The 26,876-nt window shown below is 43.8% G+C and overlaps 1 protein-coding gene across 1 annotated transcript in view; it reads left to right on the top strand.

The window, feature by feature from the left end:
- fkbp6 (FKBP prolyl isomerase 6) overlaps positions 1-26,565 on the top strand; it is a 49,418-nt gene extending 22,853 nt beyond the window's left edge. Inside the window, exons 7-10 of the mRNA XM_052035716.1 lie at positions 5,104-5,301; positions 10,775-10,884; positions 16,966-17,051; positions 25,992-26,565. Coding sequence (XP_051891676.1) covers positions 5,104-5,301; positions 10,775-10,884; positions 16,966-17,026 — 369 coding nt within the window. The 3' untranslated portion in view covers positions 17,027-17,051; positions 25,992-26,565. The remainder of the gene's footprint in view (positions 1-5,103; positions 5,302-10,774; positions 10,885-16,965; positions 17,052-25,991) is intronic.
- Positions 26,566-26,876: the final 311 nt, after the last annotated feature.

Raw genomic sequence — 26,876 nt, 5'->3', positions numbered from 1 at the left:
CGTGTCATTCATCCATTGTTCCGCCCACTCTGAGCTTGTGTTGGCTCCTTCTCTGGTGCCTCTTCATTTTATAAAATTCTCTTAGTTTTTGTATCTCTATCCACCTCTAGCTGAGTTCTTGCTGGCCTCCGCTTACCCCCGGCTCTGGCCTATGCACACCCAGTTTCCTTTGTCTTGCCAATGCCTACCCTGCCACCAGCTGACATTGGCCATGTCCTTGTAAATCTCTCTCCAGCTTTACCTGCCTCGACCTTTGGTCTATCCATCCTTAATGTCTTGGGCACGGTATCAAATTCTCCTTTACATTTGGAATTTTATTCACTCCCATGTAAAGCCATGGGATCTTTTAAAAGAAATATAAATACCATTTCTTGCTTCCTTTCAATAGGATGCAGGGTTGAGTATCTGCATTTTAGGGTGGTGATATTTTCTTCAATGTTAGAATTTAATGTTCTGTCCTGAATAGGGTTTGAACCATGCTGTGCACAAGAGGGCAAAAGTGTACCAACATTGCCCTCCTTCAGATGGCCACCTTTGTGGTTGGCTGCATTAGGCTGTGCTTGGAACCCAAGTATGCAAGTGTCGCTACATGTTGAGGTTCTACCTGTCCGTAGTGTTGCAAAGGATGGGCCATGCAGTGTCCCAATTAGTTGGACTTTACACCACTACCTGCCCTTTGGGGAAATGTTCTTCCAGAAAGACGTCATTGACTACCAATCCATCAAGCAGTGGTCAACACAAAATATCCTGCAGGTTCTGTGGGACAAAGTCACGATGGATCCCATGGGGTGGTTTCAGACCAAGCCATCCAAATCATCTGGCAGAATGCCTCCTTGCTGCATGAAGCCCTTGGCTGGCAGTGAGAGAGGCCCTAACCCATCAGATCCTTCCTGTATGATCGGAATCTTACTCCCAGCACGTGCTGCCCTTGGGACGGCCGCAATGAGGATGGGGCTATCGCCCATCCCTTTGCCAACTGTGTATTTGCAAAGAAGATCTGAAGAAGGATCCAAGGGTCCTTGTTGGGTTTCATCCTGAGTATTTGCATAACAGAAGACTCTCTCATCTTTGGGCTAATCTCAGAGACGGGCATTAAGTGCTGCTGGAAGATCATCAACTGGGGTGTAAGATGCTCTTTGATCAGCCTGAAACTTGCTGGTCTTCCAATACAATGAGATGTCCATATAGGAATACTGCCAACTACACATTCCAGGCTGCAGGAGTACCTGCTGAGGGACTGAAGCCCATTGCAGCCAACACAAAGGCTCTGTGGGGGAGGACTGCAGGCTAGAGTCCTTCCACCACCAGACAGTGAGGGGCTAAGCCCTGTGTAGGAGCCTCTCAAACACTTGAAGTTTGTACTGTCCCAGGAGGTCACGTGAGTGGCAATGGTGTGCTGTACACAAAATGTGCTACTGCTACAAATGTATAGAACTGATAACACTGTGAATGTATAGACTGAATGACACGACAAATGTAAAGAGAGGCAAGCACTGTTTTATTGTATTTCTTGTTTTTTTTAATGAATACTGTTTATTTTTGAAATTAAAATTGTTAAAGCAGCAGAATTTTGAAACTGGTTCAAGGGAAAGTGTCACAAGTCTTGTATTTTTCCAGCAAGCATTGGTTGGGTTTGATGTTACCGTGACTATCATTAAGGATACCTAAATGATATTCCAACCAGGTGTGGTTCTTTCTAAGCCAGATCTGGTAGTTCAACTGAGCATCGAGCAGTAGCAGCAGAGTTGTATTCTGCCACAGTCTGTAATCTTGTGGCCTGGCCTGTCGCTCACCCCTAATATTACGGGGAACCAACCCAGTTGTAGAAGCGAATACTTGGAGCAGTGCAAGGCAAGATGTGCAGGTGTTGCAAAACTACAGCATCAGACCACAAGCAGTGAAAGTAGTTTGCTTTTGTCTACTGATACCATCACTCAATCAACAGATCAGATCAAAGTTCTGAAGTCCTGTTGCATCCAGTTGTCAATGACAGTGAACAATTAAACAATTAACAGAAGAAGATGGCCCCAAATGATGGCAGATCCAGCATTTGAGTGATAAAGAAGAGGCCGAAACATTTGCAACCATCTTCATCTAGAAGTGCTGAATGGATGATCCATCTCTTAATCCTTCTGAAATCCTCCCTTCAAGGAAAAGCTGGTAGAGCACTGGATACAGCCAGGGAAATGGGACCAGACAACATCCTAGCTGTAGTGCTAAAGACTTGCATTCCAGAACTAACAACATCTCGAGCCAAGTTGTTCCAGTAAATCATTGGCAGTGTTGGAGAGTCTGGTCAGTAATGCTGTTGAGTGGCACTTGCCGTCTAATAACCTTCCCTTTGACGTTCTGGCTTTGGCAGGACTAGCCAGCTCCTGACCTCATCATAGCCTTGGTCTAAACAAGCTGACTTCCAGACATGAGCTGAGAGTGACTGCCCTTGACATCAAGACAGTATTGATTGACTGTAGTGTTGAGGAGCCCTGGTAAGACTGAAGTCAGTCAGAACTGAAGAGCAAACCGTCTGTTGTTTGGAGCTGTGCATTGCACAAAGTAAGATCGTTGTGGTTATCAGAGGTCATTCATCTCTGCTGAAGGTTATTGCTGCGAAAGTTGCAGAAGTGCAGACTCTTTGCCCCAAACATCTTTAGCTTCTTCAGCTGTCATAGGTAGAAACATTCACTCTGATGTTCATTTGCAGCTCCTTTTTAAAAAATGAAGCAAGCTATTGCCTGCATTCACCAAGTCCTGAACAACATTCAAACATCAGCAGATCAAGGTCAAGTAATGTTCTTACCACACAAACACCAGGCAATGACCTTTTCCCAGCAGTGAACGACAGCATTGCCATCATCGTGCAGGTCCCTTTTAACTGACAACTTAACTGGACCAGCCACACAAGCAGATCAGATATTGGGGTGAAGGGCTCACCTTCTGACTTCTCCAAATACTTCCTGCCATCACCTAAGCATGAATCCTGAGTGTGGTGGAATACTGCCCATTTACCCAGATCAGTGTGGCTCAATCAATACTGAAACACCTGCCATCATCCAGGATGAGACAACCCCCTTAACTGGCACCCTGTCCACCATCCTGAACACTCATGCTAACCACTGCTAGTGAACTGCAGTGGTTCATAAAGTCAGCTTGTCATCACCTTTCTGAGAGTATTTGACGATGAGCAATAAACAGGCCATGTTATGAGCATTTGCAGACTATAAATAACATTTTTTTTAAATCTTCTCATCCTCTAATCCTAAGTGCACCTCTCTGGCTGAGTATCTGAATGATTTGTCTGTATCTATGTATACGTCTTGGGTATCAGCCCAGTAATGGCACTGGAACAGCTATCAAGCAGAGAGACTTTCTCTGGTTTCAGAGTCCTTCTGTCAGTAGTACAAAATATGGAGAATGTATTTGATGGTGATTTTTTTTATATATAAAAAGGTAGAAAATGATCAACAAGTCAGGCAGCAAATATGGAGAGAAAATCAGTTGACATTTCCGGTCAATCACCCCTCATCCAAATTGGGGGTGGGGTGGGTGGGGGGAGGCATGTTTTAGGTTGCAGAGAAGGGAAGAGTGAAGACTGTTTATGATTGGGTGGAGAGTGAAGTTGTCCAGGTGATGCAATCGTTTTGAGTGCCATGTAAGCGAGGGATCTGTCTGAAAAAAACTGGGAAGTTGGAGAGAAAAAGATCACCACAGTGCTGGAACTGTGTGTTGCCAAACACGGAAGTCACTGAAAGTCTGGAATAAAAGAGAATGTTGGAAATATCCAGTAAATCTAGGAGTGAGTAAACGGAGTAGTGTTATAGGTGGATGACCTCCATTAGAGCTATCCAGTTCTGATACAAACAGATCTTAGAGGAGAAAATCATTTATTTCCTGCACTTCTGTTCTTACCCTGTCTGCTCAGCCAGTGCTAGGATAGGCTGTTCTTGTCCCCACCTTCATCCCACCATCTTCAATGGATCAGCCGCCATAACTTCTGTCTCCTTCAACAAGATTCTGCCACCAAACATATCTTCCTCTTAAGTATTTTATGTTTTCATTTCAGATGTCCAGCATCTACAGTGTTCTTGCTTTTCATATGTGACATTTCATATTTTAATCAGTTAGCACCTCCACGTGTGTGTGGCCTGGAAAAATCTTCACTTTGATTTTATAGACATGAGATGGTTCACTGAGTTAATATTCATTATATACTAAACAGCAGTACAAGTTGAAATTTCTAGTTAAAAAAAATCCATTTTGCCACAACCTCCTTTTGGGCAAAATACTGGTGGCCTTCTGGATGGAAGGGAAGGAAAAGCACGTTCTTCATCTCCCTAGAGCAGAGGCTTCAGACTCAATGCACGAGGAGCCAACCAAACTGCAAACAAAAAAGTTGAACTGGAAAGAACTATTGATTAAGGTGACTCCAAACAACACAAGATCACAGATGCTGGAGTCTGGAGCAGAAAACAAACTGCTGGAGGAACTCAGCGGGTTGAGCAGTATCTGTAGAAGGAAGTGGACAGTCGACATTTTGGGCCAAGACCCTGCAATAAGTTTATTGGTTAGATTGATGAAGGTGCGTCATTAATTCACCCCTGTTGTATTTGTGAGATTCCTGGGATACATAGAGGTAATATCTAATTGTACTATTGTTCACCTCTATTCATCTTTGTTAAAGATCATTTCACACCATTTTAAGAATTATGGTTGTGCGTGTAAACTAATACTTCCTCTGTCCATCATTCTATTATCTCAAATATTCAGCCCTCAATTCATTGTCCATCCAAGTATGAAAATTAATCTTCAAACTTTCTAACTAAAATTCTTCTATTGGAACTTAATTTCATTTTCCTTCTGTTTGTCCAATTTCTGAATATTCTGAATTGTCTACACTATGTTTGCTATTCATTATTTTCCTTTAGGGTTCCTATATTGTACCATTCCAAAATGAGTGAAGGTACCTTGATCTAAGTTGCTAGTCTCTGGGTTTTAATTGCATATTTGTTCTCCCCCACCACCCCAGCTATACTACACAAGCCAGTCCCAGAGAGACGACAGAGTGGCAGAATTGTCCTACACGTTTCTCTTCTCGTTATTTCTCAGGCCCTGTCTGTGTTTGCTCAGCGCCAACCGGTTAACGAGGATCAAAAGCAGAAGGTTAATTCCTCCAAACTGTTGCTATTCCTGAACCTGTCCATAGTGTGTCTGAAGCTGGATGTACCGAGCCGTGCACTGGTTTATGGGGAAAGGGCTCTACAGATTGAAAGCAAGCATCCCAAAGCATTGTTCAGGTGTGGCCAGGTGAGTGGATTACTCTCTATGTAGCTTCCTGCTGAGCAAGCTCACACTTCTGTGAATTCAGCGCTGAAGGTGATGGCACAGAGTTTTGGAAACAATTTTAATATTGAAGTCTTATAAGTTAAGTGAACAAGTAAATTCAAGTCTTCCACATGGATTGTAGTTTCAGCTCCCCATTCTTGATGAATATACCATTGAGCATAGACCAAGGACATACCAGTTTTATTTCTCAGCCTCTGTAGAGTTAGTTTGGGCTTGTAGAACTGTAACCACTGCTGCACATTAAGAGGCCATTCAGTCCATCAGGTTTATGCCAGCTCTCTTCAGAGCAGTCAGGTCGGTCTCTTTCTCCTACGCTTTCATCTTATCGCTGTAAATTATTCTCCCTTCTGCCCCATCCAGTTTGCTTTTGACAGCTCTGACTCTGTTTCCACCACCCAGACAAGCAATGAGCAAGATCTTCAGTCTAATTAAAAATAAACCTCCTACACATCCCTATCTTTCTGCCCCCAAGCCACAGTAACCTCTGCCCATCACTTTAAATCTATGCTCTTTTGTCCATGAAACATCTGCTAATTGGACAGTTTCTCTCTGCTTTCCCTAAATAAGGTCACCATGATGTTCATTGGAGATGCTCTCCTTGAAAACCCAATCTAACCCTGTACCAGAAGTCGCCCATCAAATCATCATTCGAGTTTGTTTTTTCTGCACCCTGTCCAGGGCATTCACATCTTTCCTAAAGAATGGTTTGCAGAATTGATAGTTGCTGCATATTTCATCCATTTACTAATTGTCCTACATCAGAGAGACTAAGCATAGACTAGGTAACTGATTCGCAGAGCACTTGCACTCTGTGCAATGGCCATCTGAGCTCCCAGTTCCATTCCCACACCAACCTGTCCATCCTTGGCTTTCTCTACTCCCAGAGTGAGGTCTAACACAGAGTAGAGAAACCACCCACCCCCCATATCCTGCCTGGGTAGTCTACAACCCAATGGCATGAACACTGAGTTTTCCGATTTCAGGTAACACATGATCCCTTCCACCCACTCCCCCCCCAACACACACACACACCCTGCTCACTCTCTCCTTCTGCTCCCCTTATTTTTGTCCCCTTTCCTATGCTCCCTGGTTCCATCCACCTACTACCCACTTCACCCACCAACTCTCTTCTCTCCACAACCCCTCCCCCACTCACTGTCCTGCCATCCAGTTCCTGTTCCCATCTGCCGTTCACCTCTCCTAATGGTCCCCATCATCACCTTCCTTATTTTTTAGACTCCAACACTGATAGCCTTTGAGATCTCACTTATCACCCTCCAGCAGCTGTCTCTACCTTCACCCTCCCCTCCTGTCTGCTGGCTCCATCTTTTTTTTACCCTCTCCCTGCATCTATCATCCACCTGTCTCCCAACCCCACCCCTCCCCCTCTTCTACCTGGCTCAATCTGCCCATCATCCCACCTCAGCCGCCGCCACCCGCCCCCCCCCCCCCCCCCCCCCCCCACCAATCCTCTTTGTCCAACAATCACCTCTGGCCCCAGTCTCAGCACTCCCCCTCTACTCTTTACACTGGCCATTTCCCCTCTCCACTCTCAGTCCTGATGCGGGGTGTCAACCCAGAATGTCGACAATTCCTTTCCCCTCTCAAATGCTGTTCAATCCGCTGAGTTCATCCAGCAGATTGTTTGTTGCTGCAGCTTGTCATGATTCTGCTTACTTTCCTGAAGCCAACATTTTATCAGTGCTATCACTTGATCCTTTTTATTCTCTGGGTTCAATTTTGTAACCAGCCTTTCCTGTGGGACTTTGTCAAGCACCTTCTGAAATTCCACTGCATTCCTTTCAGTGTTCTTGGCCAGTCAAACACTCTTTACTTTTAACAAATCTATGCTGGCCCTCTTTCAGAATTCTCCAAACGCTTATTAGTGGTTTGAATTTTTTTTAAAACTGGAGATGCTGGAAATCTGAAACAAAACAGGAAATGCTGGATAAACTCAGCTGGCCAGGCAGCATCTCTGCAAAGAGAAGCTGTCAATGTTTGGCAATGTCTAGGGTCTGCTACCCTTCATCAGAAGCTATTAATGGTTTCCGTTTTTTATTTCTAAATGTTTTCCCACCACCAAGATGAAAGTGTTTCCCAGAATGTACTTGCACAAATTTTTTGGGCGAAGATATATTGCATCACCGTTTTCCAGTTCCCTCGGAACTCTCCTTCATTGAGGAAAATTATGGAAGCTGCTCCACAGTGTCCACCCACACCTCCTACAGCAACCTAAGATGCTTTATATTTGAAACAACAGGCAACATTTACTTTATGCTTTAGCCAGCTGTTCTAATACTTACTCATCGATTTTTCACTTCATTATCTTTTCTGCTAAGGTTTTGACAGCAGCACCTTTGGTTTTTAAAAACTGATTTTAAAAATAAATATTGATTAAGTATTCTACTCCAGCCTTGGTTCCTGCTCTATAACACTAATCTGCATCACCCCTCCTTTCACTAAAAGCCACTATGAGGCTTATGGATTCCTTTTCATGTTAACTACCATACCATTTTCCCTCTTTACCCATCTTGTTTTCCTTTTCATTTGTTCTTTAAGATCCCATATAAAGTCTAGTTCCTATTTTGAGTTATTCAGCAGACATGTATCATGCACCCCTTTTTGTTACATCTCCTCTACTTTGTCTTCCAAGGACCTCTGGTGTTGGTTATTTTTCTGTTTTTCCCCCTTGTGGGACTGTACAAAGCCTGCATCTGAAACATCATCTTTTTAACTCATTGTTCCATAGTATTTTATCTGCCAATCTTTGGTTCAATTTTAACCTGGCCAAATTCTCTTGTCACATTGAAGTAAGCCCTCCTCAGGTTAATATGTAATACTTGAGATTGCTCCCTGCCTTCATTGCTAATCAAAATGTTATGTCATGCAGGAAGTATCAAAATTAAATACATAAATTGCACAAAGTATATGGGAGGCAGGTCTGAAGAATACAAATAACAGCAAAGAATGATTTAAGAAATATTAATAAGAGAAAACTGGAGTACAAGACAATACCAGCTAGAAATCTAAATACAAAGTTTCTGTGGATGCTTGGGGGGGGGGGGGAACAAAGTTAAAGTGACAGGTGGTCTTTTTTTCTTTAAAAAATGAGGCTGGAGAGTTGATGGAAAATAAGGATTAGGCACGTGCATGAAACAGGTATTTTGCATATTTTCACTTTCGCAGATACAAGTAGCATGCCAGAAATAGCTGTAAATCCAGAATTAGGAGGAAGGGAAACTTGAGAAAATTACAAACACCAGGTACAAGAGAAAAGCAAATTGTTGCAGCTGCAGGCTGTCAGGTCCTGGGTCTCAATGGAAAGAAATGACTAATGAAATAGTTGATGCTTAGTTTTAATTTTCCAAAATTTCCTAGATTTGGGGAAGTTTCATTAGATTGGAAAATAGCGAATGTAACTCCTTTACTCAAAAGGGAGACCAAAAGCAAGAATGTTTGTTTAATATCTGCCATAGGCAAAATATTAAAAGCTTTTGATACATTTAAAGACATTGTGGTACGGTGTTTAGAAAAAAAATCAAGGTAATCGAGCAAAGTAAACATGGTTTTGTCAAGTGGAAATCATGTTTGACAATTTATTCTGTCTTTGAAGAAGCATGTGCTGTGGAAAAAGGGGAACTGGTGGATGTATTGCACTTGAATTTCCAAAAGGCATTTGAGAAGGAAAATCAAAGGTTGTGGCACAAATGTTCATGGTGTAGCAGGTAACATTTTAACGTGGATAGAAGACTGGCTGGCCAACAGAAAAAGAGAATAGGCATAAACTGGTCTTATTCTAGTAGGTCTGTTTCATGGTGTACCAGTTAACCTACCAGTACAACTTGTCAGAGAGATGTCAGAAGGAGCAGAAGCAGCTGGCACAGACCCATGTGGTCACTAGAGAATGTGCAAACTCCACACAAACAGCGTCAGTGGTCAGGACTGAGCCCGGGTCCTTGGAGCTGTGAGGCTGTGCATGGCTCGCAAATGGATGGTATGCAGTTGCAGCAAGTAATTAGGGAAGCTAACAATGTTAGCCTTATTGCAAGGGGAATTCAGTGCAAAAGTAGGGAGGTTGTACTTCAGTTTAAATGGAGCATTGAGAAAACAATGTCTGGAGAACTATATATAGTATTGGTCTTATTTAAGGAAAGATGTAAATGCACTGAAAGCAGTTCAGCGAGGGTTTACTAGACCGATGCTGGGAATGGGTGTTTTATTTTTATTATGAGCCATGTTTCAGATATCATCACCATATCATATTCCCAATTGGTATCTGTGAATGCAGTTCACCAACCTTATTCACCACTGTGTGTACTTTCAAGTATTTATTCAAGCCTGTCTGTCTTGTAATCTGCTCCCACCAGATACTATTACTCCTTACTGTAGCACTATTGAACACTCACACCTTTGTGCATCTTATGTTTTATTTTCATTGATGCATGCCAGTGCCTATCCCCATGGTAATTTAGTTTGAACCCTCTCCAAAAACATCTGCCGTGGCCCTGCTGAGGTGTAACCCATCTGTTCTGGACATATCCCTCTTTCCTGCCCTGTGTCTCTAACCACACATTAATCTGCCTTACCTTTTCCTGCTCTCACCAGCATGTGGCCCTGGGAGTAATCCAGAAATTAATGGAGGTCCTGAACTTCAACTTCCTCCTAGCATCTGAAAATCTGTCTCTAGTAGCTCAACTGCTGCGCTCTTTGTTATTGGTATTAACAAGTCTTGCTTTGTTCTCCATGCACAACACTCTCCTTGGTATCTTTTCCTCTAGAATAAAGAGAGAAGGAAATGAGGGACTTGAGGTTGAAGTTTGCAGAAAATCCATCACCTCCCTGCTAAGGAATCTCCTGTGACTACTGAATATCCACATGTTTCTGTGGTCTCTGTCTTCTCTCTCCACCACCCACCCACATTACAGGGCACCATGTTGTCAACTATGACAGTCTGTTGCAAACCGCTTGCCCCCCCACCCCCCCCCCCCCCCCCACGCCCCATTTATCTTTAATGCCAAATATCACTCTGAAAAATCCTGCCCTTTTGTTTTCTTCCTGACCTTTCAGATGGCCATCCCCTTACCATCCTAAGCTGTCCTTACCAATCCTAAGTGAGGAAAGATTTAAAAGGGACGTGAGGGGCAACTTCTTCACACACAAGGTGGTGTGTGTATGAAACGAGCTGCCAGAGAAAGTAGTTGAGCCAGGTCCAATAATAACAACATTTAAAAGGCATTTGGACAAGTACATGGATAGGAAAGGTTTAGAGGACTATGGGCCATATGCAGGCAAATGGGACCAACTTAGGTTGGTACCTTGGTTGGTGTGGACAGGTTGGGCTGAAGGGCCTGTTTCCATGCAGTATTACTCTATGACTCTCCAGTTGTGTGTAATCCTTCTCATGGCCAGCCAAGTTGCTTGTGTCCTGTGCTAGGCCTGCCTGCTGATGCTGGAGTACGACAAAGCCAAAGATTTCCTGATTAAAGCACAGAAACTGGAGCCACTCAACCCTGACATCAACGGTGCCCTGGTGAAGCTGAACAGGTGAGGAGAGTCCGTCCTGGAAAATTCCAATCTACAGGTCATTGTATGGGGGGCGGGGAGTAATCTGAATGTTTGAAATAAGGCTAGGACCATTTTCAGACTTGGTAAGGGAGCCTTACTCATCACGGAAAATAGAAACATAGAAAAACCTACAGCACAATTCAGGCCCTTCAGCCCACAAAGCTGTGCCGAACATGTCCCTACCCTAGAAATTACTAGGTTTACCCATAGCCCTCTATCTTTCTCATCTCCATGTACCTATCCAACAGTCTCTTAAAAGACCCTATCGTATCAGCCTCCACCACCGTTGCTGGCAGCCCATTCCACACACTCACCACTCTGAGTAAAAGAACTTACCCCTGACGTCTCCTCTATACCTACTCCCCAGCACCTTAAACCTATGTCCTCTTATGGCCACCATATCGGCCCTGGGGAAAACCATCTGACTATCCACCCGATCAATGCCTCTCATCATCTTATATACCTCTATCAGGTCCCCCCTCATCCTTCGTCACTCCTAGGAGAAAAGGCCGAGTTCCCTCAACCCGTTTTCATAAGGCATGCTCCCCAATCCAGGCAACATCCTTGTAAATCTCCTCTGCACCCTTTCTATGGCTTCCATATCCTTCCTGTAGTGAGGCAAGCAGAACTGAGCACAGTACTCCAAGTGGGGTCTGACCAGGGTCCTATATAGCTCCAACAATACCTCACGGCTCCTAAATTCAATTCCACGATTGATGAAGGACAATACACCATATGCCTTAACCACAGAGTCAACCTGCACAGCCGCTTTGAGTGTCCTATGGACCCCAAGATCCCTCTGATCCTCCACACTGCCAAGAGTCCTACCATTAATACTATTCTGCCATCATATTTGACCTACCAAAATGAATCACTTCACACTTATCTGAGTTGAACTGTATCTGGCACTTCTCAGCCCCAGTTGGCATCCTATCTATGTCCCGCTGTAACCTCTGACAGCCCTCTATACTATCCACAACACATCCAACCTTTGTGTCATCCGCAAACTTACTAACCCATCCCTCCACTTCCTCATCCAGGTCGTTTATAAAAATCACAAAGAACAAGGGTCCAAGAACAGATCCCTGAGGTACACCACCGGTCACCGACCTCCATGCAGAATACGACCCTTCAACAACCACTCTTTGCCTTCTGTGGGCCAGCCAGTTCCGGATCCACATTGCAATGCCCCCTTGGATCCCATGCCTCCTTACTTTCTCAATAAGCCTTGCATGGGGTACCTTATCAAATGCCTTGCTGAAATCCATATACACTACATCTACTGCTCTCCCTTCATCAATGTGTTTAGTCAGATCCTCAAAAAATTCAGTCAGGCTCGTAAGGCAGGACCTGCCCTTGACAAAGCCATGCTGACCATTCCTAATCATATTATACCTCTCCAAATGTTCATAAATCCTGCCTCTCAGGATCTTCTCCATCAGCTTACCAACCACTGAGGTAAGACTCGCTGGTCTATAACTTCCTGGGCTATCTCTACTCCCTTTCTCGAATAAGGGAACAACATCTGCAGCACTCCAATCTTCCGGAACCTCTCCCGTCTCCATCGATGATGCAAAGATCATTGTCAGAGGCTCCGCAATCTCCTCCCTCGCCTCCCACAGCAGCCTGGGGTACATCCCATCCGGTCCTGGCGACTTATCCAACTTGATGCTTTCCAAAAGTTCTAGCACCTCCTCTTTCCTAATATCTACATGCTCAAGCTTTTCAGCCTGCTGCAAGTCCTCACTGCAATCCCCCGGATCTTTTTCCGTAGTGAATACTGATGTAAAGTATTCATTAAGTACCTCCGCTATTTCTTCCGGATCCATACACACTTTCCCACTGCTGCACTTGATAGGCCCTATTCTTTCGCATCTTATCCTCTTGCTCTTCACATACTTGTAGAAAGCCTTGGGGTTTTCCTTAATCCTGCCTGCCAAGGCCTTCTCATGTCTCCTCCTGGCTCTCCTAATTTCCTTCTTAAGCTCCTTCCTGTTAGCCTTATACTCTTCCAGATCTCTAACATTACCTAGCTCTCTGTACCTTTTGTAAGCTTTTCTTTTCCTTTTGACTAGATTTATTATAGCCTTTGTACACCACGGTTCCTGTATCCTCTTGTGACTCCCCTGTCTCATTGGAACATGCCTATGCAGAACTCCACACAAATATCCCCTGAATATTTGCCTCATTTCTTCCATACTTTTCCTGAGAACATCTGTTCCCAATTTAATCTTCCAATTTCCTGCCTGAGAGCCTCTTAATTCCCTTTACTCCAAGTAAGCACCTTTCTAGTCTGTCTGTTCCTATATCTCTCCAGTGCTATCGTAAATGAGATAGTGATCATAATTCTATCTCCAAAATGCTCACCCACTGAGAGGTCTGACACCTGACCAGGTTCATTTCCCAATACCAGATCAAGCACAGCCTCTCCTCTTGTAGGCCTATCTATATATCGTGTCAAGAATCCTTCCTGAACACACTTAACAAACTCCACCCCATCCAAACCCCTCACTGTCTGGAGATGCCAACTGATGTTTGGGAAATTAAAAATCTCCCATCACAACAACTCTGTTATTATCACACCTTTCTAGGATCTGCTTCCCTATCTGCTCCTCAATATCCCTGTTACTATTGGGCGACCTATATATAAAAAAAACCACCCAGTAAAGTTATTGACCCTTTCCTGTTCCTAACCTCCACCCACAGAGACTCCGTAGACAGCCCCTCAGTGACGTCCACCTTTTCTGCAGCCGTGACACTATCTCTGATCAACAGTGCCACTCCCCCACCCCTTTTGCCTCCTTCCTTGTCCTTTCTGAAACACCTAAAACCCGGCACTTGAAGCAACCATTCCATGTCCCTGAGCTATCCAAGTCTCTGTAATGGCCACCACATCGTAGCTCCAAGTATTTATCCAAGCTCTAAGCTCATCCGCCTTGTTCACAATACTTTTTGCGTTAAAATAGACACACCTCAAACTGGTCTGAGCACGTCCCTTCTCTATCACCTGCCTACCCTCCCTCTCGTACCTACTATTAGCTTTCTCTATTTGAGAGCCAAACACCTCTTCCCCAGTTTCTCCAGTTCAGATCCCACCCCCCCAACAAATCTAGTTTAAACTGCCGCCCCCCACCCCAGTAGCTTTAGCAAACCTCCCCGCCAGGATATTGGTCCCCCTGGGATTCAAGTGCAACCTGTCCTCTTTGTACAGGTCATACCTGCCCCAAAAGAGGCCCCAGTGATCCAGAAATCTGAATCCCTGCTCCTTACTCCAATCCCTCAGCCACGCATTTAACCTCCTCCTCATTCTATTCCTATACCCACTGTCACTTGACACAGGCAGTAATCCTGAAATTACTACCTTTTGAGGTCCTGCTTCTCAACTTCCTTCCTAACTCCCTATAGTCTTTTTTCAGGACCTCATCCCTTTTCCTACCTATGTCGTTGGTGCCGATATGTACCACGACCTCTGGCTGTTCTCCCTCCTTCTGCAGGATATGTTGGACGCGATCTGAAACATCCCAGACCCTGGCACCTGGGAGGCAAACTACCTTCCGAGTTTCTCTCCTGTGTCCACAGAATCGCCTGTCTGCCCACCTAACTATAGAGTCCCCCATCACTACTGCCCTCCTCTCTCCTTCCCTACCCTTCTGAGCCACAGGGCCAGACTCTGTGCCAGAGACACTGCCACTGTTGCTTCCCCCAGGTAGCCTGTCTCCCCCAACAGTACTCAAACAGGAGTACTTATTGTCAAGGGATACAGCCACCGGGGTACTCTCTAGTACCTGATTCTTTCCCTTCCCCCTCCTGACTGTGACCCACTTGCCTGACTCCCGTGGCCTCGGTGTGACCACCTGCCTATAACTCCTTTCTATCACCTCATTCTCCCTGATCAGACGAAGGTCATCGAGCTGCATCTCCAGTTCCCTAACACGGTCCCTCAGGAGCTGCAGCTCGACACACCGGGTGCAGATGTAGCCTTCCCGAAGGCAGGGAGACTCCGGGAACTCTCACATCTGACACAGAGTACAGGAAACTGCATTCATACTACTTCCTTTACTCAAGTCACCTACCTCGCCTTGCCCCTTTACGCCAAAGCCCCTTGAGCCAGAGCCAAAGCCAAAGAAAATAATTTGGAAAGCTGAGCACATGATTTTCCAGTTGGATCAGAACCACACAGCTAGGAAATGACCCCTGTACTACTCATACTCCTAAAAGACAATTCACAGATTTTACCTTTTTAGTATGGTGGTTTTAGTTATATCATTGTAGTAGTAACTTTACTATGGTGCCAAGACCTGCTTGAGTTGAGGCTGGACTCAGGAGCTGTAGGTTTCTGGGAATTAGGCAACAGTTGGCTATTTTTCAGGGTAAATTCATAGACACTTCAATGTTAGTGCAGCAATTTCAAAGCTTTTCTGTAAACCAAAACCTGGAACAAAATGCAACATTCAAGTAGGATCCAAGAAATTCAGCTGAAAACAAGGACACATTTTCTGAGACGAGATTCTGCAGATGCTGGAATCTGGAGCAACACACACAAAATGCTGGAGGAACTCAGCAGGTCAGGTAGCATCTATGGAGAGAAATAAACAGTCGACATTTTGGGCCAAGACCCTTTATCCGGACTGGAAAGGAAGAGGGCAGAAGCTGGAATAAGGTTGGGGGAGGGGGAGGATCACGTGCAGGCAGGTGATAGGTGAGTTCAGGTGGGGGGGGGGGGGGAAGTAAGAAGCTGGGAGGTGATGGGTGGAAGAGGCAAAGGGCTGAAGAAGGAGGAATCCGGTAGGAGAGGGCAGTGGACCATGGAAACAAGGGAAGAAGCGGGGAATGGATAGGTCATGAGGGCGGGGGAAGGGATGGGCAGGTCATGAGGGCGGGGGAAAGGAAAGGGGGCCTCAGGAATGAGGGAGGAAGAAGGGGGTGGGGGCTAAAGAGGGGAGGGGTTACCAGAAGTTAGGGAAATCGATGTTGAGGCTGTCAGATTGGAGATTACCAAGGCGGAATATGAGGTGTTGTTCCTCCAACCTGCGTCTGGCCTCAACGTGGTAGTAGAGGAGGCCATGGATAGACACGTCAGTATGGGAGTAAGATGTGGAATTGTGGATATGGGAGTAAGATGTGGAATTGGCCACCGGGAGATCCTTTTGTGGCGGACTGAATGAAGGCGCTCGACAAAGTGGTCACCCAATGTGCGTCAGGTCTCACTGACATAAAGGCTTATCTATTACCTGCCTGGATGTGCTCCTCCCCATCCCGTGACCTCCTTATTCTGGCTTCTGCCCTCTTCCTTTGTAGTCCTGATGAAGGGTCTTGACTCGAAACGTCAACTGTTTATTTCCCTCCATAGATGCTGCCTGACCTGCTGAGTTCCTCCAGCATTTTGTGAGTTGACACATTTTCTGAAACCCTTTTAGTATTTTCTGAGTGTCTTTGCTTTGGAAGTTGGTCCAGGAGGAGCCAAAATTTGGTAAACTGGCAGAGCGTTAACTCTGAGCATATGTCGGCAACATCACTGTTAAACCAGAGTAATGTATGAGTAACGCATCCTCGATCCTGAGGGACTGCCTAACAGATGTGCTGTTTATCTTTGTATTATACTGATTCTGGCACTAGGTGGAGCTAGTGGCCTTCACCATGAGGGAGATTAGAAGAGTGTTGGTGTTTGATAGTGTTCACAGTATCTCTATTGTTATGCTACTGTTTTTAAAAACTTGTGCAGGAAACTTAAATTATCAACCATTGCATCACCATCCCTGTGACTTGGCCTGATCTGGTGTGGATCTAATTCTATGATTTTAAAACAACCTGTTATAAACATTTTATTGCCGTAATCTGGGACTACGGTGGCTGGGAAATCTGTCACTGTCACCCACTCATGCTGAATCAGAACCTGGTCAGGGTGGCACTGATTTTATATTTTTATATAGAAGCTGCGAATGAGCCAAGAATTGAAGAGGTAGTAGCCAACAGAAAGTAGAATTTTCCACAACTAATACTAAAAGCACAGAGCTTCCAGCTGCTGAATATCTCTACTTAATAGTTCTTCTTTTCACACAGCTGTTACCGAGAGTGGAACTTGAAGGAGAAGGAAATGTGTCACAGGATGTTTGCTGCCTAGGTAACTGCAATAGTGAAAGACTAAGGTAAGTAACATTAGTTCCTATTTAAACAAAGTCTCTTCTCTTTGTCAGGATCAGTGATGACTGACTTACGCTGCAGTTCTGAGATGGCTGATGGGGCAAGTGTGGGTTTGACAGACCCTCCCATAGAGGTAGGAGGTACTTGAAGGATGAGTGGGTGAACAGTGTGTATACCCCTCCCTGCTCTGTTACTAGGCTTCTGCATGCCTCCACCAAAGAGACTTGAGGTTCTCAGTGCCTTCCTTGGATGCTCATTCTTCATTGGTCATGGGCCAGAGATTCTCAAAAGTCAGAAGTTAGATTTTTGTTCGAGGAGGCTTGGGGAACATTCTTGAAGTAATTCTGCCTAGCTGCCTGGTAATCCCTCACAGTGACAGAGCTCAAAGTAGAGTTCCTCGTTCGAGAGTGTAGTGTTGGGCATGTGATCCTCCCCACTAGCCGTGTAATTAGAGCCTCTGCTGCGGACGTCTGCCTAGGAGAAGATGCTGAAATTGCTTCATTTCTCTTGCCTGTGGATTTGGAAGATTTTGTACTGACATTGTTAATGGTACCTTGACAGTGCTTTAAGTAGGTGGTCCATGTCCCTGAAGTGTACAAGAGGGGGAGGATCACTGCTGACCTGTAGACTGAATTTAATGAGATCTTGACTTTTAGATGTTCTTCACAAGGATGGGTAAAGGCTGTACTGAGGCACTGGTGGCATTGTCAACTTCATCATCAATATCTGCCTTCACTAAGTGGTAACTCCCAAGATGCAAGAAGCAGTTTACATTTTCTTGTAACTTTATTGTGAAGGGCGCGGTGTCATGCAGTAGTGCAGGCTGGTAGAGGAACTTTATTTTGAGTGTTTAAGCTCCTTTCTCTCTAGAGCTTCAGTGAATGAGTCATTGATGACAGAGCTCAGCCTCTGAGTGTGCATATACCCAAGCATCATCTACCCATTGTAACTAATTAAGTTTGTAATGAGCTTGGTTTTGGAGCAGAGAGGTCAGAGGTTGAACAGTTTTTGATTTGTCCTGTAGATTAGCTTCAATGCAGAGGGGAGTGCATGGGTGCAATCTTGTATATCCAGCTTTGTTGGTGTACCTGTAAAATTGGCCACGTGCTTGCAGCGTTGGATGGCTGTTCTGTTTCTCCATTTGGTTCTCCCCAGTTCATGCTGAGTCACTGAACACCTGTGGTTCTTGAGAGGAAACTGCACCCACTTCACTCTGCTCCTGACTCTTCCCCACTCATTTAATCTACCATGGGACAATTTTATCTCGTAACCCAAGACCAAAGTGTAGTCAAATACAATTCTGGGATGTTTATCTATTATTATATCTGCACTTAACAGCCCATCCCGGTTGCCCTTTGAACAGAACATTTCCTTTTTTTGCCTCTTTTATCCTCTTTCCCTCTTCCCCCCACCAACCATACTATCTAGCAAAGACTATTTTGCCACTTGGTGCATTGATCCAGTCTTGGTCCTTTACAATAATATACAACATTAAGAACATCCCTATTCCTACGGCTGTGAATCATTTGCTTCAATTAGTTTTTCAGTCTATTCCTCACATCCACGTCATAGTTCGAAGGAGGGGAACAACTTTCTAATGTCCTCTCTTGAGGCTCATTTGGCTTTAATCTGTCTTGTGTTCACAGCAGGAGACCCTGAACTGGCCCCTATTGGGCTTCTGCAGTCACACCCCCTGCCCTGCACCCCCCAGACACATTTCCATTTATCACCTTCCACTTCCCATTCCAAGTCCCTTTCAGTCCAATAGTTTAACCTGCCAGTAATTCCACAAGCCCTAGCTCATCATAAACCATCACATGCATGAGATATTATAATGCCTGCCTGTGTGTCATTTTGTGCACTGACATCGATGACTGCCCAGGAGAAATTTGTGATGACTCTGAGACAACTATTGCCTGTTCTTCTCCTCCTCTACTGGCATCGATCATTAGCACAGCACCAGCTGCATCACATGGTCGTCCTCTCACCACCGCCTCCTGTTTGTGCTGGCCGGCTCTGATGGATTCAACAAACTCCGTTTTGTGTAAAGTGATAGTTTTGGACAGAGTGCAGAAAGTGTTTTTGCCACCAAGCACATTGCGTGCTGTCTCTGGGGCCTTAGCACTAATCATCATCTCACCTTTTGTGAATTTTGTAATTAATTACAGGAGAGATTTTGACAAAAAGCTGTATTTACATCCTTCATTCAGGCTGAAGACGGGGGGCTAGCAGCCAAGTTGCGTGTTGAGGTCATTTGGGGAAATTAAAGGGGTTAGTTAAACAACTGTGTCCCTTTTAATCTTTAATCTTCTCAGTGGTTCCACATTTGCCTCTGTATCTGAAGGTCATGGGCCCAAATCGCTCCAGTAATTTGATGATATAGTGCTCCTTTGACATATCGAACATAAATCTAGACATAACCAGTCAAGAGTTATGGAACTAAATATGAATAAATAATAATCTAATAGTTTACACTAATTCCATGGAACTGAAAAAAGATCACAGTATTATTCTTTCCAGTTCATGTTTTATCTGCACAAGGATTCTTCAAATTCTCCCCACTGCAGAAGTGGAACTAATTTGATGTAATTTTTGAAAGTTCCAAGAGATTCTCCCATGAACAGGGGTGTCCAGGCAACAGTTGTGAGTCTGAAGAACTGACAGTTGGATTCAGATATAATTGGCTGTCACTTATCGATTGTATTTGGTTGAAACGAGAGCTTCCTTGGACTCATGGTTCGATGGCTAGCTTGAACTGTCCTCGGTAACATAGGTTTTAGACTTAGATCTGGAACTTAACTGCAGCTGTCATTTAAACATGGGGCTGGATTTAAAGAGGTAGCCATCTGAAGGCAAAAATCTCTTAAATCGGTAAAGCAACTGTCAAGATGACACTTGGCTAAACCTCTGATCAAAAGGGTTTGTGCAAACTGACTGCTGTACATATTCAGTGGTGATCCAGGGGCATCGTTCTGGTGGAATGAATTGTTCAACAGGATGGAAATCATCCATTTAAAGCCTAAATTCCCATCTACAGTTTCACTTGTCTCGATTGATTTTTAATCTGACATCTTGTAAGTGAGCAAAGTAAGTTAGCTTGCTTCATAGAGATGTGCAATGTTAGTTACAAACTCTTTGCATCCTGACTAGGCAAAGAGCATAAACCTGGCACCTTTGAAAGGTCCCCATTCTAACACAGCAGTGTGTTGGGGAACTATTTGTGTTACGTATGGGAGTAAGGGAATCATTCAGTGTAATCTGTAGTTAAATGGAAAGACTTCGTAGACTCTGGCGCAGAGTCTGTTATATTTCAGATGTACTTCAAATATTATTAGGTGTACGCTAGGAGGCTGATAAATCAGTGTGCAAATAGGTGGGACGAGGATGTTGGTTTCTTCAGTGCTAAACAGACTACGTTGACAGCCAGTCAAGCTTTGAAATCCCAGTAGTAACAAGGAACTCCTAAGGATATGATTGTGCTACTAGACTAACAGCCAGATTTTTGGATTGTTGACCAGAAATGAAAGTTCAAAGCCCATCTTGGCTGCTAGGGAATTTAAATTCAAATGAAATAAAACATGGATTTTTAAAAAAAACCATCTTGGGCAGTCCTTTGAGATTGAGGATGACTTGCATCCACTCTGGTTCTGAGGTGACTGAGTCTAATGTGGGAACTGCAGACTCTTCCACTGATGGGGCAAGAGGCACCTAATGAGGCAGGCTAGGAGGTGGTACATTGTGAGGTGGTGCACTCCTTATGCCATTCACACTGGACCTCTGTGTGCTCCTGATGTGTAGAGTCCAGTTTCTCAATACCATCCCAAATGCTGCTTCTGCATGTTGAGCAGACGTGGGCCAGGTAGTGAGGCTTGGAGCAAATCTTTTTATTTATCATTCTCTGTGACAATGAATGTAGAACACTAAACTGTTGAAATAAAAAACAAACCTGGCTTAACTGTTTGTTCAGACTCGTCAACAGATACCAGGTATAGTAATTATATGATGCTGTGTGCCTGTGATGCTGTTGCAGGTAAGATTTTCATTGCACCTGCAATAAACTCGACTGACTTTGAGTCATTAAAAGTAATCTTAAACCGGTAGTGATGAGATGGTGTCTAATCACGTTTTCAATACATAGAAACTCCTTTAGAAGTAGCACTCTTAGTTCGTTATTCAGTATTGTGCCTTGCTTGTGAACATGTACAGACATGTTATCTTTTGCCCTTGCAGCTTCAAAATTAGGAAGGTACATGCCAGTTTGCTTCAGTATTGGTCAAAATTGTCAGCATGTGGCAGTAGGAAAAGGATGAGATGAGGAATTTATGTGTCCTCAAGCCACACTTGGTACATAATGCAAGGCTGGCACTGAAACAATACAGAAGACGTGGGTTGGATTCAATCCATTCTCTATGCTCCCTAACTGCCTGCAAATAAGTGAGCTGCATGCGTATACCTCGGTGAGCTAACCTCTTTCCTTCCACACCACCTCTGTCAAAAAAAAGGGATGTGGTGAGGCATAAAGAGGCTGTGGGTAGTGCCTTGCCTCCAGAATGCCCTGGCACCCTCTGATAAGAGGCAAAGGGGATTACAGGTTCACTTCTGTCCAAACCTGCCAAGGTTTCATCACAGACACATTTAAAAAGCTATTAAGATTGCTTTACATTATAAAAAGGAAAGCATGCGCTTTTTAAAAAAAAAAGAAACAAATACTAAGAAATCATTGATATGTGTGTGTGCATGTGTGTATATATATGTATGTGTGTGTGGTCTATGTGCTGGGAATTTTCATTCAAGTGGGGGCTCTAATTGTGTACCGGGTCTTGTGAGCATAGGGCTTACAGAAGGACCCTAGCCAGATTGGAGTCTGCAATGGGCTCCACATGCAGTCTGGTGATTGAAGCATTGACATATGTCAGTTAGCACCTTCTGGCCTGCACATTAGTCCAGGCCTGACTTACCTGGGTGCAGCTGAATGGTGGTAGTTCTAAAAGGAGCTGCAAACTGCAGCCATCTCAATCCAGCTTTCAGGAGGTGCCGTGATTCAGATGTGGTTTTAAATTGGCATTACAGCTGCCCCCTCCTATGGTTGAGGGGGAGTTTAAGTTGTCATGGTGCAGCTGGATTGTTCAACAGAGAATATTCTTGTCCTGTCCATTGTTCCACCCTCTGCAACACTCTACCTGAAGTGGTTATAAATACATATTTTGTTTGCACTGCCTGTGCAGAATTGCTTTACCTACAGAGTAGTAACACAACTCCAAGGCAGTTCACTGAACGTGATTTGTTCTGAGCTTTGAATTACTTATTTCTTAACTGGAAGAAATCAAATATATCAGTTACAAAGCAAGTTTTAAAAAAAGTTAACTTTAAATGGAATTAGAAAAATGTTAATATGAATGAGCGGAAATGTTCAAAACATGCTGTGAATTTTCCAGTAGTAAGAGTGCTCCTGATATTGGAGCAGTTTTGTAATGTGGCAGGATTTGTGCAAGTGGTATTGTGAATTATATTCCCTCAAATTGGTGCGGCTGTGAATTTTATTTGTGACTCGTCAGGGATTCATCAATCAGGTTGTCCACCACATGGAGGCTGCTGTGAGAGAGCTCCACCAAGGTTGGAGACTGGGTGCTCTTACATCATCTGGAAACTGGAGAGCCTGTGATCTTTGCGCAGTAGAAAGGGAAAAGGACACACTGCCCATAAATTGTGGCCTGCCTTGGTTTAAGCAGTGGTTTATCACTCCATAAAGTTTGAGTCCTGAAGCAGATTCTGTTTCATGGAGAAATATCCCAATAATCTCTTGCAGTTGACACGGTTTGAATGTTTACAGCTGGACTCCGATGTCTAGTATAACTGCTCCTAGTTTTTAAGGTTTTTGGAAGTAATAGCCAATTATGCCTTCACACAAGTGAGACAACCTCCACTGATTTGGGTTTGAAATGTTTTTTTTCAACCAAACTATAAATTTTATACCATAAATGCTACACAGATCTGAAAAGTGGGATTAAGTGTTCAGATTGGGAAGATCATTTCTGGATTGAGTGCTGAGGTGATGAGGTGTTCTTTTTGCCGTCGTGACATGCTGATAGAAATTTGGATTTTGAAATGTATCATGAATCTAGTGAGAATGTAACCAAACCTACTTTGTTAAATACATTTTATACTTTTGAGCAAAGATAATGCATGGTCTGTTAAGATTCAATCGTGTGTAGGTACAGGACTTGTTCTTGTGCCTGTTTATCGCTGCAGATACTATAGATATCATCATACTAACAGGTACATCTCATTCTCTCATCAGTGGGTGTTCAGTTCCTTGTCTATTTTTGTTTTGACCATTTCGTTGAATTGAGCACACACAGGGTGTGCAGCAAAGGGTCCAGAATGTGGACTGAGTTTGCAGTCATAGCCGGGATTGGGGTCCAGAACATCAGGGGTCAGGAAAAGGTGTAGGTTTATAGCTGCAGCCAAGGTCTGGGGTGCTGGTATATGTCTTGCTCCCTTTAAATTCACTGAGTTCACTGGAAAATTTATTTTACTATTGTGAGACATCTAATAAAAGTGCATTTGGGTATTAATAGGAGTAACATCCAATAGTCTGGAAAATCTACTAGCCCAGCACCACCACAGTCCCAAGGGTTCTGGATTATTGGAGTTTTACTGGAAGGCAAATAGTATATTAATTACCACAGAATCTGAATACAGAAGTAAGGAAGTCTTGTGTAGAGCCTTGGCGAGACAACACATGGAGTTTTGCGTACAGTTTTAGATCTCCTTACTTAAGAACGGATGTCTTCCAATAGAGGGAGTGCAGCAAAGGTTTGCTAGACTGGTTCCAGGGATAGTGGGTTTGCTGCATGACGAGACATTGAATAAATATGGTCTGTATTCTCTGAAATTTAGAAAAGTGAGAGGAGACCTCATTGAAACTTAAAATATTCTTACAGGGCTTGAGAAGCTGGTTGGAGGGAGGATGTTGTTGGCTGAGGAGTCCAGGACCAGGAGGCACAACCTGAGAGTTAGGGTTAGGCTGTTTAGAACCAAGCTGAAGAGAAATTTCTTCACATAGTGGGTGGTGAATCTTTGGAGGGCTGTGGAGGCTTGGCCATTGAGTTCAATCAGAAGAGTGATTGATTTCTGGATGTTGGTAGAATTGAGGGATGTCGGGATAGGGCAGGAAAATGGCACTAAGGTAGAAGATGAGACAATGTTGATGATTTGCGGAAGAGGCTCATAGGATTGGATGGACTTCTGCTCCCAATTCTTATCTAATTGTCTGCTGAATGTTTCAACTCTTTATCACCACCTTGAGGATGTTCACACATTGAGCGTTTATGCTTTTATTTCCACTTTCTAATCAATACCCCTTGTAACTGCAGTTATAGTTTAGCATGAAATGGGATTAATCTTTTCCTGTAAAACTCCAATAATCCACAACCCTTGGGACTGTGGTGGTGCTGGACTAGCAGATTTTCCAGACTATTGGATGTTACTCCTATTAATACCCAAACACACTTTTGTTAGATGTCTCAATAGTAAAAATAAATTTTCCAGTGAACTTGTGGAACTATGCTTGCCTTGCCTTGGTAGGCTTCTCCCATGTTATATCTTTGGCTATTCCAATGCCTGGCTTGATTCACTCCACCACTGTTGACCTTTTTGTTCATCTCCTTCCTTTCTGCCTCATGTCCTTCTCATCATCTCCCCATTCGCACTGTATACTGGCAATCTTTCACCTTCCTACTGTATATGCTGGAAATCTTTCCCCTTTGTACTGCTGCATTCTGGTGATCTTTTCTCTTCCCCTCTCAGACGTGATGCTGGGTCTCAACTTAAAACATCAACTTCTGCCCTTTGTCTCCACAGATGCTGCTTGATCCGCTAAGTTCTCCCAGCATTCTGGGTTGTTTCTCGTTCCAGTATCTGCAGTCTCTTTTATCTTTGTCGTCTCCTCCTTTCTGCTGGTCCATTGTCTGTGCATGTTTTGCCAAGCCCTGTTTTCTTTGATTGCATCATCCTATGCCACCCAAGCCTCTTTTGTTGTACAATCACCCAATGACTTTTTCCCCACTTTCTGACATGCCTTGACCTGCTTCCATGCACTGTGGATACTGGTTATAGAAACTTGTGTTTCTTTTCACTTGGTTTTTTTTGAATGATCAATGTTAAAACATTTGTGTATCAAGATTGTTATCTAAATCAGACTTTGGAGCCGCCAATACTGATCGCTGGGGAAATGTATTCAGATTTGATGCTCTGCCAACTAGCATCTTCTCTCCTGGCCAAGTTCACATTTTACCAAACTATTTAATCCCTCAAGCCTTGGTCCTGTAGTTCTTTATATTCGATTGTTACCACTCTTGGCCATCAGAGGGGTTTACGGTTCTGTTCTCATTTAAGGACTGACAACCTGATATAATCCAGAGGTGCTACTCCATCTTTTGGCTGAGAATTAAACTGAGATCCCATCTGCCTGTTGGATGTTAATAATAAAAAAAATCCAGTGACGTTAGTATTAGCAGGAAATTCACCCAGTGATCTGCCAGCATTTCTCTCTCAGCATTGAACAGATTTCTACTCATTTACATTGTGCGGAAATGGGCTGGAAGAAACAAAAAAAAATATCGTCCCTCCTGCTTTAAATATCTACAGTGTCACTGTCATCTACTCTGATCGAGACCTTGCAGAAGGAAGAAGCAGTGGGATTGACGGGAAGGGTCAGTTACATCTGAAGGTGAGTAGTTTCAGCCTACCCTGCCTGGTGGATAATTGACTGGACCCAGTTGATTGCTCATTCTGTAGCCCACTGATGCCATTGGAGAGTTAAACAAGGCAGCCAACCAGATCCTATCAGTTCCCTGCCAATGGATTAGGTTAGAACAACCCCTTGGGGTTGAATTATATTACAGTGATTTATATATTGCTGATACTTGTCCTTTTCTTCACAGGATTCCAGCAAATCTGATGATGGTCCAGTGGGGGAATGGAATCTGTTTGTACAGAGACAATAGTAAATATAAAATGTACAAGTGCTTCAAGTGGACTGCATATCTCAATATGTTAAAATATTTCCTCAAAGCTAGTTAATTGTTTCCTAAACAACTCACATGTTTCAGGTGACACCTCTCTGCTGCTGTGAGAATTAACTGGGGTGATATACAAGAGTCTCTACTAGCGGCGTTGCTGCTGACATCAAACGCTCTACATGCACTCCGTCGTTTCTTTTAGAACCGTTGAACTACTCAGTTGAAGTTGTACGGTGTTCAGTATGTTGTGATGGGAAGCATGCCCCTTGGGTAATTTGATTTAAAAGAAAATCACGGGTAGATGGTACCGTTTAGATTTTAAGTACGTGTGTGTGCGCATTGCTGCTGCAATGGACGTTAGCTCTCACACTGATAGAGAGGCACCAGTAATCTCGGAGGAATGAATTGACTGAAAACTGGCAGTCATTATTCTGTGTATATTCTGTTCCCGAGAGTTCTGTTTAATTTTGGTTTAAATAAACAGTTTGGTTCCTTGAAGTTGTCTGGCCTTTGCAAAACTTCAATTAAAAGGATAAAATATGCACAGCTTGGAGTCCGTATCATGGGCCATCCCTGTGAATTGGCTCTTGTTATAAGGAGGTTGGTACTCAACTGGCCTTAGTCTAACCCTTTAATTTTCCAGCTTTTTAAATATTTTGAACTGTTTATTTTCAATTTTATATTAGCAGAGGCAACATTTTAACTGGCAAGTTCAGCCTGAATTGGATCTTCTCCTGCCTCACTGTTGTAATAACTACCTGCCACTTTGATATCACCTCCTACCAGGCATCTGTCACCCTGAGCACA

This window comes from Pristis pectinata, chromosome 21 (assembly GCF_009764475.1).
Source record: "Pristis pectinata isolate sPriPec2 chromosome 21, sPriPec2.1.pri, whole genome shotgun sequence".
NCBI classification, from domain to species: Eukaryota; Metazoa; Chordata; class Chondrichthyes; order Rhinopristiformes; family Pristidae; genus Pristis; species Pristis pectinata.
The sequence above is the reverse complement of the archived record's forward strand: the minus strand, read 5'-3'. Positions and strand labels throughout refer to the sequence as shown.